General features: G+C 36.1%; 1 protein-coding gene across 2 annotated transcripts in view; it reads left to right on the top strand.

Moving 5' to 3' along the window:
* The window catches only part of Nup75 (nuclear pore complex protein Nup75), a 492,606-nt gene that overhangs the window by 139,935 nt on the left and 338,534 nt on the right, over positions 1-14,137 (top strand). For both annotated transcript variants that reach the window (XM_090404850.1, XM_090404851.1), the window contains exon 8: positions 3,886-4,007. In XM_090404850.1, the coding sequence (XP_090260976.1) occupies positions 3,886-4,007 (122 nt within the window). The remainder of the gene's footprint in view (positions 1-3,885; positions 4,008-14,137) is intronic.

The following is a 14,137-nucleotide window of genomic DNA, read 5'->3' as shown; positions in this document are numbered from 1 at the left end:
CCGAAAGCTGCTCAACTTTTATTCGCTTTAAAACTTTCTTGCGTGTTATTCTTTTCAATATGAAATTCAATTTTATCCTGCTCAAGAGTAAATAGTGATCACTTCCAATTTCAAATCCTCTGTACACTCTGGTGTCCTGCACCAGGGAGAAAACATCACCATCAACAATAACATAGTCAATGAGACTTTTCTTATTCCTTGCCTCTTCTCTCCATGTAAATTTGTGCACATTTTTATGTTGGAACATGGTGTTAGTAATAACCAGTCCATATCCTGAGCAGAAATCCAACAGATATTTGCCGTTATTATTAGCTTTGCTCTTTTCTCCAAATTTTCCCAAAATATTTTTGTATGTCTCACAATCATTTCCTATTCTGCTATTTAGATCCCCAACAAGGACCAACTTTTCCTTTTTCATTGTATCAGTTGCTTTTTCTAAAGCCTCAAAAAATTCCTCCACTTCTACCTTTAGTAGAACCTTTTGTGGGACCATAGGCACAAATAAGTCTCATTGTCCAGTTCCCCATTGTCATATTTGCCCACATTACTCTACTTGAGACTGACTGCCATTCAAGAAGATTAGCCTCATCTTTATTGTTGAATACTATGGCTACTCCTTCTTTTCATTGATTGTCATTGCCTGAATATAACATTTTGTATTTATTGCTCAGAAAGATCTCACCAATTTTTGTCTTTTTTGTTTCAGTCACCCCTATTATGTTGATCTGGTACTTATCTAATTCCTCAGCTAGCTCCATTTCTTTGCCATTCAGGCTTCTTATGTCTATAGTACCGATCTTTAACTCTGGTGATGTTGAGTTGGGGTTTGTTTTCAGATTTGTTCCAGTAGCTGACTTTTCGCTGTTCGCCCTGGTTCCCTGGCGAAAACAATGGGGTCCTTATTTAACCAGGCAACGCCCCAGCCGGCATGAAATTTTGTCATGTCGTACCATCATTTTTTATTTTGGTTTAACCAATAAGAATACAATTTGGTCGGCTAAATCCCAAATTACCAGCCCATCCTCATTCGTTCAGTATCCAGGTAGATACCTAACAGGGTGCACCACGAGAAGGTGAGGATTGCACATTAGGTCAGAAGCCCTGGTTGGTTCTCCGCATTCCTTTAAAGGCTATGTGGAGGTCTCCTCTCAGTTATACAGCTTTGACCCTTAAGCACCCCATTTTGTTATGTTAACCATGTACTTAAATTTTCTCATGTATATCTTTTAAACCTAAATAAATATGTTTTATAGCATTCTCCTGAATCTAGCCTGTCTTATGAAATCAAATAGCCACTCATAAAATTATTATTGAACCTAGTGTAAATATGAACATAGTTTGATTCTCCAGACCACGACTGCATGCAGAGACAAAGTGAATTGAGATTAGTTGAATTAGTGTTAGAAAGTTCATCACTGTGTAGTAATCTGAGAGAGCCACCTTGGATAAGTCTCATCTATCCTATGTATTGGCTGGCGCAGCAATATATTAATTTGTCAATATTTAACAGGCGGACTGTCTCAGAGGTTATAGACAAAGCCCTTATGAATGAAAGAATTACACGTGAGTAAACTTAAGAGCGGCCTGAATTTTAGTTTGTTTAAGGATAGAAGGGTGATAGCTGATTTGCTAGATTTATTGGAAAACTATTACAGAAGCTAGAAGGGAAATAATTGTGTATGAGTGAGTAGTGAAACATATAAATATATATAGATAGTAAAGGTAATAGAAGTAAAAAAGGTATATAACAGTATATTGCGGAGATAATGGTTTGGAAATTGGATGTTTGTTTGTTTATTGCATTTTTATTTGCTATCGCTCTACTTAATAAAATTGTGTTGTGGTAATTTAAAATATACAACTCAATGAAGATGCTGGATATGAATTTACCTAATTATTATTATTATTATTTATTATTATTATTTTTTTTTTTTATGTGAGCCCTGGGTTTCGTGTCAATGGTTCCCCACCCCTGATCTAATCCAAGCATTTAAAAAAAAAAAAAATCTGCACATGCCTGTTGCAGCAAAAAAAAAGTACAATTCTTGTCTATTTCCCCCCCCCCCACACACACACCAATAAAAAAAAAAAAGCTTCAAATAATGCACAATTACTACATTTGTCTATTTGTTGTAATTAAGGCAGTAGTCTCATAATAGGTAATTAAATTCATTTCCAAGAGGCCTGAAGTAGAAAAAAAGTGCCATGTTTGATCTGTACAGCAGGATTTCCAGATTGAAACCAGCATGATTTGAATCCACAGTCTGTTGATAAACTCACCACCTAGCCAACCCGGTCAGCAGTTTTGATCCTATACAGGTGCTGTACAGTATATAGTATACAGGCCCTAAACATCATGTCCACACAACTATGCGATTACATTCTCACAGTATCTATCATACCTTGTCTTGAACTCGTTCACCGTCATAGCACCCACAACAGACTCTGGCAGCTTATTCCACTCATTTACCACTCTAAAAGTAAAGAACCCAGCTCTAACAACCCTACTAACCACACTCTTGCCCAGCATCCATAGGTGTCCCCTAGTTCTCCCACCACCAGTGCTGATCTCAAAAATATCCTCTGAATTAATCCATAGAATCCCTTTAGCAATTTGAATGTCTCAATCATATCTCCCCTCCTCCACCTATCAACTAGTTTCTGCAACCCACAAATCTTCAACCTGTTCTCATATGGTTCATTCCATAGACCTGTTATCATCTTAGTCACTCGCCTCTGGATCCTCTCCACCTCCTCCCCATCAAGAAGGAACCGAGGTGACCAAACCTGGGCACAGTAATCGAGATGAGGTCTTATCAAGGCTCAGTACAGAGTTACAATAACTTGCTTGTCTCTGCTCATCAAGGTATTTTTCAACAACCAAGTGAGTTGATGAGCTGATTTAGCTACTTTTGCTGTGTGCCCCCTAAACTTCCTTATCCACCAACACTCCCAAGTCCCTGGCCTCATCAATCTCTTGGAGTACAGTTCCACCAATGTGGTATACTGCTGCTAATCTTTATACCCAAAATGCATAACCTTACATTTTGTCACATTAAATTGACATCCATTCTCCTTAGCCCAGAACTCCAATCTATCTAAGTCATCCTGCAAGACTTTGACATCTTCTGCATTCACTATTGCCCTACCCAACTTTGCATCATCAGCGAACAAATGAATTACAAATGAAATACAAATGAACAAATGAATTGGTTTATATATATATATATATATATATATATATACACTAATACACAGGAAAGTAAAGTTCTTATTAAAAAGTTGTTATTAAACAAACTATTTTCTCATGGTCACTTTCCACAATGACCATCACCAGTATCACTCTTCTAAGATAATTTTTTCCTCTTACTTGCTGCCTAGCAGAACTTCCTTGGATTCTTTTGGCCTAAATGACCTACCTCCTGCATTTCACTTTTCTTTCTCTTCCAAGCATGATGCTTTTCAAGCCTCTTGTCTTTTTCTTAATATAAGTTGCTCACAGCACTTTACATAGACATCTGTTGCAATGCATAATTCTTTTTGATCTTAACCGTATACTTCTTGGCCACTTCCTACGTATCTCATGAACTCGCTCGTCAAACAGCAGCCATGTTACTGCATTCACAACTAGATCTTGTCATGTTATCACCTAACACTTAAATCTCACATTTCTTCCCTCACATGCTACCTGAGGTGGTTGTGCTTTTGAAACTAGAAATTCACACTCATTTCTTCCATATGCTACTTTTTCTTTCCACTTAAAAAAAAAAAAGTTCCCTGTTGTGATCTATGACGATCATAAAATAACCATTTTACTTGACAATATTTTATCAAATTATAGTGTTACTGTATGCAAACGAATTTGTGTTTATTTTATTCATACAGATTGCACTGTGTTAAGTCGATTATTAGAATGGATTCAATGGCATTTCAGTGATGCTGATAGTAAATTGGTTGAAGCAATGAACTGTGATGAGCATTACCTGGAACATACATACTGGGAAGCTGTAAGTATTATAGTATTTTGGTTAGCACTAGATTTGTTAGGTTTTTTTTTATCAGTTATACTTTTAAACCAGTTGGATTACAGTTAATAGTGTAGTTATGTTGTATTTTTTAAAAGTTTTAACACAAAGTAGAATTGAACTGTTTTTTTTCTGACATTTTTGTTGAAAATGGTCCTGGAAAATAATTACAACTTTGAAGTTTTTGTTTAAGTATGCCATTTAGTATCATATTTTATATCTTGTACAGGAAGAGAAGCTAGTGTCATTTATTTTACACCTAGCAAAATTAGTGATGGTCTGGTACACTATGAAAATTGTTCAACACATTCAAATTGTGCAACTTGTGCCGTTTAATGTAAATATGTTTTTCACTAATTTTACAGGCTCTATTCCAAGACATCTATACTGTTTTGCTGTGTTACATATTTGAAAACTTTTTTTTTTTTTTTAACAAAGATAGAGAGAGAGAGAGAGAACAAAATTGTATATTAAAAATTACTGACTCTTCTTCTCACTCACATATATTCATAACCCTCAAACATTGGATTAAATGTTTTCTGACATTAAATACAAAATATTTATTAAGGCAGAAGTTAACATATTTCAGTCAGACTCAGACAGACATAACAGAAAACTTGGCTTGTTCTGGAAAGTCAAAACATGCTTTCCACATTAATCAAATGTTTTGATTAATTGAAGTTCTGTAAGGGAAATCATCATCATATCTACTTGTCTATCCTATCCTAGGATGGGTTTATTCCTTCCCTACCCCCACCGAGGAGGCTTACAGCCAATTAATGCAACTGGGTCACCACTCTTTTCTGCATCCCCCTAAGGACAGTATTTCTGACTGTAGTCTGTGTGTGTTCACAGGGCCAGTTTGTCTCTTCTGGGGACATAAAACCCCTCTACCTCCGTTTGATAAGCTAACTCACGCCTTTCATCGAAAGAGACCAGATAAAGGTTCCTCATGTCACTGAAGGGAATTGAACCCAGGTCTTTCTGACCAAAGGGCTTCATCTATACTGACTGAGCTATTGAGGCTCTTGTAAGGGAAATTGTAGCAATAAATTTCCTTGCATATACTCACACAAGATATTATTATCCATACTTGTATTTTCAATATATACCTTACTGCAAATATATTCAGTTTCTTCTAATGCAGGTACCACAGTTTGCTTCATGAGTTTCAATTATCCAGCACTGAAATAGAATACAACTATTTTGGAATGATCCAACTATTTTTGATTGATAACTGACAGTTTAACACAGAGAATAGCATTATTTCCAATCTTTAATCAGAAAATCACAATAGTGAAGATACATTTAACTTCTCAGGAACTTAAACAAATAAAGAATCCACCGAAAACTGCCATTTGTTCCATATATTTATTTATTTATTTTATTTCTTAAGGGAATCATTTACTACTCTTCTTCCTTTCCCCATTTTTTTTTTATTACATCTCTCTGTGTATTCTCTTTCTTGTGTCCATCAGCTATTCACTTTATGACATAGTGGAGTATATGCTATACTCCCCCCCCCCCTTTTGCTATTATATGAATGATGTCATGACATTTGGGGATTATAAGCAGCAAAGAGAAGTCTTCAGTAATGGCAGACTGGATATGTTAGTGTTTATTCCACTCGATGACTATTTCATGTATCATAAAAAAACTCCTACGGGTATTTTAATTCTAATAATATAGAAAGGTATCTCTATCTTGCCAATTCTTGTTGTTGCTGCTAAATTTTAAAAATAATTCCATCATCATCATCAAATTCCTGCCATGTACCCTCAAGGAGTGTACAGGATATGACAGTACTACATGAAAATTTACATCATTACTAACTTCCTATCTACAATTTTTCTCCAAATCAGTCTGTTACTTGTCAAGACTCCAACATTATCAGATCTTATATTTCTATCGTCTAAGGCACTTTGTACCGTATCAATCCACCTATATCTTGGTCTTCCTCTGGGTCGTTTTCCTGCCAACCTGGCAGAGAACACTTGTTTTGCTAATCTTTCCTCTCCCATTCTATTTAAGTGACCATACCACCTGAGATTAGCTCTGCTAACGCATTCCTGGATGCTGACAATGTCAAGTTCTTTCCTAATATCCTCATTTTTAATATGATATTGCCATTGATGCCATCTGTTCACGCCTCTAATCTTTCTCAGGACTCTCATATCTGCGGTCTCTAGTCTTTGGTCAAGTGTTTTACTTCTGACCCAGCTCTCAAATAAAAATGATGGTACAACATGACAAAATAATTCCACTAGTGACTAATCGCAAGGCCTGATTAAGCATATGGCCTCTCTCACTTGTTAGCTACTAATAGCAAAACTACAAGTGTGGTTGCATTGTCCATCTTGCAACTGAATGCCATTTTGACAAATAAAATCTTATCAACATAATATTTTTATACATCCTTTATTTCACTTTATAATACTCAACTGATGATAATATCTTTTATAAAGAAAATCATGTAAAAAATATTTTTATATCCCCCCCTTCCACACACATGAGATTACAGAACCATAGCATCAGTGCTATGTGTGAGTAAGTGGCCTACAAGAAAAGAATCTGTTATATGCTTTTTAAACATCTGGAGATTAGGGAAACCTGTTCCAAAATGTAGAGCTATGTGGAATGAAAGAGAAGGACAAGAAATTGATTCAGTATGTTCAAAGTTGGACTTGAATAGAATTGGAGGAGTGATGTTTGCCAGTTCAGTTGAGCAGCACCTATGAAAATACCTGTAGAAGAGGCATGAGACAGAAACAATACATCTGTGAGATAGTGACTGGAGTAAGTCAGTGAGTGAGAGGATGACCAGTTAACTGAAGTACACTTCTGGACAGCATGAAGCATTTTCAGAGAATTTTTTTTGGATCACATGAGAACAATATATTAAGGTAAGGCAGATTTGGAATTTATATATAAGTTGTATGGATGAGAAGTAATATCTTGATCAAAAAAGGACACCTGGTTTTTTGGAGGCAGAAGAGGTATGAATGTGATGTTTTCTCCATTTTTATGTGTCCCCCACCATGAAAGGTTGTTAATCTATAATACATTAGTATTGTGGGCTAGCTGTGGTTTTTTATCTTTCATTTTTATAATCCAGGAATTCTGCCGTAGAGACCAAACATGAAACTTTACAAGCTACCTCGGGCTTCCAATGAACAGGATAGGGGGGTCTCACAGTGGCTATTAAAATTTGTCTTCCATGTAAAGGCATTCACATAGGTCCATGACAGAGTATTCATTGTTGTAATTCAGGCCATTCAGGCTGGTAAATATTTATTTTCATTTTTGACTTTTTTTGTAGTTGTGCATATGCCTGTTGAGGTTAGAGATGTAAATCAATCCAAAAGAGATGTCTGATCTCATAATAAGCTTTTAGGTTATCAAAGCTGAGGAGAGGTGAAGGGTGGTCTTCCTGAAATAAAGGATGTGTTTAGGAGCGGTGAAATTGATAGTTATCCTCACTCCACTTATGGAAGATCTTGTAATTTGTAATATACAAGCACTACATGGTATATCAAATAAAAAGGATCACTCCACATGGGGAACATGCTCGTGATGAAAGTAGGGATATCCCAGCGATGGTACTGACTTTTCTTTCTTCCTCTTTTCTTTGCCTTTCTTTCTGTATTCTAGCTTATTCCACATAGGACACATGTTCATGAAAGTAGGGATGATCCAGTGATGATACTGACTTTTCATTCTTCCTCTTTTCTTTCTGTATTCTATTCTTAGCTATACTTCTGAGTCTGTTTTACTCTCATCTGGAAAGGAGGATCCTGGTAGCCTTCCCTTACTTCCTGTTTTGACAAGGTGGGCAAACCTGAACACGGTAGTTAGGATTATTCAAGTAAGTTTGCCTGCAATGGTCTGTATTGTTGCAGTAAGGTAATCCCAATAGTCTGAGGTATCACTTAACGTCAGGTGATTGGTGTTTTAGGCACTGATTAAGGAAGATGTTGTAGTCTGTGATATATGAGTACTACAGTTTGTTGAATAAAGAAGAGCCTGCGCATGGGAAACTGCTCCCTTCCACCATGAACAGGTTTGGCATTTGCCTGTAGTGGGTAGAGATTTCTGTTATTGAACCACAAAAATCCCTGTGAGGAAGTATCCTTCATCCTCAGATTTTTACAGGACCTTATAACCCCTCTCTCTCCCAGCCAAATTTGGATATGTCTTATCAGATGGTGGACACATTATCTGATAACAACCCAAAGCAGTTTTTGGCACTTTACCCCTAAAGTGCCAAAAACTGCTTTGGTTTTTTTTTTTTTTTTTTTTTCACCAGAGGTCAGGCCAACAATTGTTGTAGCAGTTGGTCAGTGTCTGTAACAAACCAATTTGATTGTAGTGTAGCGTGTTTTCTGTGTATAGTTGTATGCTCCAGAAGATGACCTTGACATAAAGGTTGAAACGTCAAATGTAGATTTTAGTTATATTAAACTAAAGTTTTTATTCAGACACGGTAGTTGTCTCCATAATTTTCAAAAATGCATTAGGGGTAAAGCTTTCCTAGAATCTCAGCAGGTTTACGATTCCCCCCACACACACACCAAGTACTAACAAAATCAAAAATATAAATGTTAATTTCAATAAACAGATGCTAAACGTTCATTTTATGGATAATAATATTGAAGGATTTCAACAACCAACCTTGATCATACAAAATAAAACAGAAGTTTGATCTTGTTAAACAGTTGCTGCTGAAAGCATACAGTGGAGAGCTCATAAGTAAAGACTACCTTGAAATGCAAAATGGGAAGAAACTGAGGAAGAAGAAGATTTAACAGCTGAAATTAATGTTCATTCCTTGACTCTCTAGGGACTTGATGAAGCTTTTCAGCATTTAATGAGTCAAGATTGTCAAGTTGCAACATCAAATGTTACAGATTCAAAAAAACTTGTGTGCTGTTGTGAAATTTATAAAGAAAAGAGAAGACTTTTGTAAACAAAATGACTCATAATTTCCTTGATTTTAAAGGCTATACTTTCACACATTGGATTTTTCTAGGAAAAAAAAGCTTTCATTTCTTTGGGTAAATAAATCATTGTTTAAGCATAAACTATTGCTTTATGGACCTTTATTTATTAATTTTTTATGTGGCTTTGAAACCCATAAAAGGTTGATTTAAACTGAAACTACAATTGTACAACTGTGAGTGGACACTAAGATTTTTTTTTTATTATTTTATATATATATATATATTTTTTTTTTTTTTTTAAATATTTTACTTAGTCCAGAAACTTTTCTCTAAAGATCAAACGTGGAACTTTTTCATACCACTCAGGCCTCCAATAAGTGAGGAAGTGGTCTCACACAGGGCAATGATTTCCCGCCTTAAACATGACTGTGCTCAAATTTCATTGTTAAGAATATAACCCCTGTTTTTAACAATATGCCTGTAGGGATTAAATTCCTGCTTTAGATTGTGTGTTAGGAAAAAATTAACTCAAAAATTCAGGGACCTTTCTTTCTTTCTCTCTCTCTCTCTCTCTCTCTCTCTCTCTCTCTCTCTCTCTCTCTCTCTGTGTTTTACAAAAGGTTATTTATTACTTTTTCATGTAGCATGCAAATTACAGTTACTAGAACTGCATAAGCCCTGAATTTAAAAATAAATGTCCTTTATGAAATAACTCAAGAATTTTTTTTATGCTATTTCTGAAAGTCAAAAAAAAAAGGGGGGGGGGGGAGCAAACAATATTAAAAAGAGCTACAATAAAGTTCTTCAAATTGCTGATTGATATGTTATCTATAATTTTTTCCAAATTCCTTGAGCTCAAATTTTTCAGATCTGTCCTTTAGTATCTGCTTTTGATCACACTAAAAATTGAAACACGCAAATGAATGAAGCTGCCAGTAAATGAAAACCAACAGAAAATTGTCGAATTGGGAGTAGGAAAAAAAAAGTGAGGGGGGGGGGATAACTTGCAAGAAACATCATTTTTTGTTTAAGATAATACATGTACAAACCCATCATTTGAGAGAGGACAAAGAGCGTGTCAGAATGTATATCAGGAGGCTGCTTGGAAGGATATAAGAAAATAGTGTGATAGGAAGGGTAGTCAGTGTGTTGCCTAGGTATGACTGCGGTTAAATGAGGCGGAGAGCAAGGATTATGAATGATATGCTGGCTGAAATGTGTGAGGAGATGGGAGTACAGTTTGTTAATGTGTGGAATGAGTTTGAGGGATGAAGTGAGCTGTATGGGAGCGATGGACTACATTTGAGTGGTTATGGTGTGAGTCGCTTGGAGAGACTGCTGCTGGAAGGTAGAGAGAATGAATCAGATTGAGAGGGGAGTGATGTGGAAGAGCAGGAGAGATTGAAGAAGTGGATATGAATGGGGAAGTGAGTGGTATGAGTATAGAAAATGAGAGAATGGGTGTGCAAGAGGAACAGGGAAATGGGGAGGCTCAGGGTGGACAGGGGTACACAGCGTGAGAAAGGGGATTCTCCAAGAGGAGGTGAGAGCATGTGTGGAAAGGAATGGGATGACCAGGGATCAAGAGGAAACAGTTGGAATTGAAAAGGGTTCTAAAATGAAGAAGCAGAAAGGGAAATTGCCCCAGTCTAGCATGGAGAGATCACATCAAGTGAGTGGAATCAGTGGAACTAGCTGTAGATCCAGAAATGAGCTGTTGTGTTTGTATACCAATGCTAGAAGTATATAAGAAACAAGGCAGATGAAATGATTGCACTAATTGCGTCTGTTCACCCAAAGATTGTCAGAATAATCCTCTCTTTTAGGGTTACACGGTGAACAGCATTCATTTTAAAAATTTTATGGAATTTACAACCGTGTTAAGAAAACTTTTTTATTATCCCGACGTTTCGATCTTCACATCAAGATCATCATCTGGAGCGTTAAGTATACAGAACAAGCTGAGTTACATCATTAACTGTAAGCTAGAGAAACAATGATTTGGTCACATGTTATTCTACTGGCCCTCTGGTGAATTAAAAAAATATATATATATTTTTTTTTTTTACATCAATCTATATTCTATTTTTACAATGACAGGAATAAACATTCTTTTAGGTGATTTTCTTTCAGAAACAATTGGTGTCCTATTTTTAGTATTACAATTCCTATTTTTGATTTACAATACTGGATTTTCTACAGTCCTGTTAATAGTTGTTCTTGGTGAGGAAGGTCGAATATATGCCCTTCCATATGTTTGGGATTTTTAAACCATCATTGTTGTTCAGTTGGGGTGGTTGCTGATAATCTCGCAGGCTTCCTTGAATTTCCGTTCGTACCATGTTCTAGTGTGATGTAGACAGCTGGTGGTTTCCAGTCAATTCTGTGTAAGGTATTCAGGGCATGATCAGAAAGGCCAGCTTCACCATAATTATTATATTTAATGTGTCGTTTATGTTCTTTTTGTCTAATAGGAATAGTGCGTCCTGTTTCTCCTATATATGGTATGTTGCAAGTACAATAAATCCGGTATACTCCAGGGTGAGCTAGTGGAGGGAGTGGGTCTTTGGATGAGTTGAGTAAGTTTTTTAATTTTGCAGGAGGTTTAAAGGTGGCTTTGAGGTTGTACTTTTGTAGTACTCTGTTTATTTTGTCTGATATTCCTTTAATGTAGGGAATGGTTATAGTTTTACTATAGTCTGGTTTGTCTTTGTTTTTTATTGTGGTTTTGTAGAGAATTTTGTTTATAGTATTTTGGCTGTATCACTGTAATACATGTGCAAAAAGCGCTGTGATATCTGGAGGGAATTTGTTTTTGTAGGAGAAGGATTGTGTCATTGATTTGGACATTCGTAAAGAGGGCAGAGACGTCAAAACTGACTAATAAATCATCTTTTTCTAATGTAATATCTTTGATGATGTTTATGAAGTGTTGTGTGTTTTTGATATAGGAGGGGGAATGACCTACCAACTCGTTAAGTGTTGCCGCTAATTTTTTGGCTAAGTGATACGTCGAGCTATCAGTTCCTGCAACGATAGGTCTTAGAGGGGTGTTTTCTTTATGAATTTTTGGTAGCCCGTAAATTCTATGGAGCACGTGTAATGAGGGAACAGTTTTTTGATTGTATCTTCGGGCCATGTGGTAATTGATTTAAGTAGTTTCTCCGTTTTGTTTTTTGTTCTGTTAGTTGGGTTGTAGTTAACTAGTTTGTATGTGTTATTGTCAGAGACCAGCAGATTCATTTTTTCTATATAAGTGGTACGGTTTAAAATGAAAGTGGCATTTCCTTTATCGGCTCTGGTTATTACTATGTTCGGATTTGTTTTAAGTGATTTTATCACTGTTAATTCGTGTTTATTTATGTTGCTTGTTATTGTTTTGTTATGGTTTAAAATGTTTGCAGTTTCTATACGTATTTTGTCTGCTATGTAATTAGGTATGAATCTTAGGCCTCTTTCCATATGACAAATAACTTCAAGTTTGTCTATCGTTTTTGGTGCTATAGCAGAATTTAAGCCTTTGTTAAGTATAGAAATTTCATCTTTGTTTAGAGCGTGGTTAGATAGGTTAATTATGTTATTGATGCCTGTGGGTGATTGGTGGCTCCTGTTGTTTCTTGCTTCTGGTTGGTTGTTCTTGTTCACTGTGGCAAACTTTGAATATGGCGGCTGGTTTTGTCGTTCTTTGAAATTTGGAAATTGGGTTTTCTTTCTTCGTTTGTTGGATGTGGTTTGCTGTGTTGTCCGTAATCCTTTCTAGGATTATCCAGATATCTGCGTTTAAGTGGCTAGACAGCTCCGTTTTTTTCTTTTAGTAGCTGGTTTTGTGTAGCGGCTAGGTTCTTTCTGGTAGCTTGGATCTGCTCTCTTAGTAGTGCTTTCTCCATGCGGTGGTATATTCTTTGTGCCTTTGTTGAAGTGAATTTCCTCTTTAGCCTGATGCAGTTAGGAGTGATATCGCTGTCCTACACCTGCCCCTATTGCTAACTTTTACATGGAACATTTTGAGCAACTTGCCCTAGATTCCTCCGCTCTAAAACCCAAAGTCTGGCTTAAATACGTTGACGATGTTTTCGCGATCTGGTCCCATGGCCTCCAGACATTAGACACATTCCTTAGCCACCTAAACAAACAACACAAACGCATACAGTTCACAGTTGAAATTGAAAAACACAACACACTTCTGTTTCTAGATACACTTGTCACACGTCTTCCCTCGGGCAATCTTTCCTTCACTGTTTACCGAAAACCGACACATACGGGACAATATATACACATAAACTCATACCACCACCCAACACAAAAACTAGGTGTCATCAACATGCTAAAAAACAGAGCTCAGACGATTTGTTCCAGTGAACAGGCACTGAAAGATGAGTTTAAAATTATCAGTAATAACCTACAAAAAAACAGATACAGCCAAAATACTATAAACAAAATTCTCTACAAAACCACAATAAAAAACAAAGACAAACCAGACTATAGTAAAACTATAACCATTCCCTACATTAAAGGAATATCAGACAAAATAAACAGAGTATTACAAAAGTACAACCTCAAAGCCACCTTTAAACCTCCTGCAAAATTAAAAAACTTACTCAACTCATCCAAAGACCCACGCCCTCCACTAGCTCACCCTGGAGTATACCGGATTTATTGTACTTGCAACATACCGTATATAGGAGAAACAGGACGCACTATTCCTATTAGACAAAAAGAACATAAACGACACATTAAATATAATAATTATGGTGAAGCTGGCCTTTCTGATCATGCCCTGAATACCTTATACAGAATTGACTGGAAAACCACCAGCTATCTACATCACACTAGAACATGGTACGAACGGAAATTCAAGGAAGCCTGCGAGATTATCAGCAACCACCCCAACTGAACAACAATGATGGTTTAAAAATCCCAAACATATGGAAGGCATATATTCGACCTTCCTCACCAAGAACAACTATTAACAGGACTGTAGAAAATCCAGTATTGTAAATCAAAAATAGGAATTGTAATACTAAAAATAGGACACCAATTGTTTCTGAAAGAAAACCACCTAAAAGAATGTTTATTCCTGTCATTGTAAAAATAGAATTTAGCTTGATGTAAAAAAAAAATTTTAATTTTATTTTATTTTATTTTTTTTTTTTTTATTATTCACCAGAGGTC

Source organism: Typopeltis vanoorti, chromosome 15 (genome assembly GCF_054136105.1).
Source record: "Typopeltis vanoorti isolate ZY-2024b chromosome 15, IOZ_Tvanoo_1.0, whole genome shotgun sequence".
In the NCBI taxonomy this organism is placed as follows: domain Eukaryota; kingdom Metazoa; phylum Arthropoda; class Arachnida; order Uropygi; family Thelyphonidae; genus Typopeltis; species Typopeltis vanoorti.
Note: the sequence above shows the minus strand (reverse complement) of the source record. Positions and strands in the feature narration are given on the sequence as shown.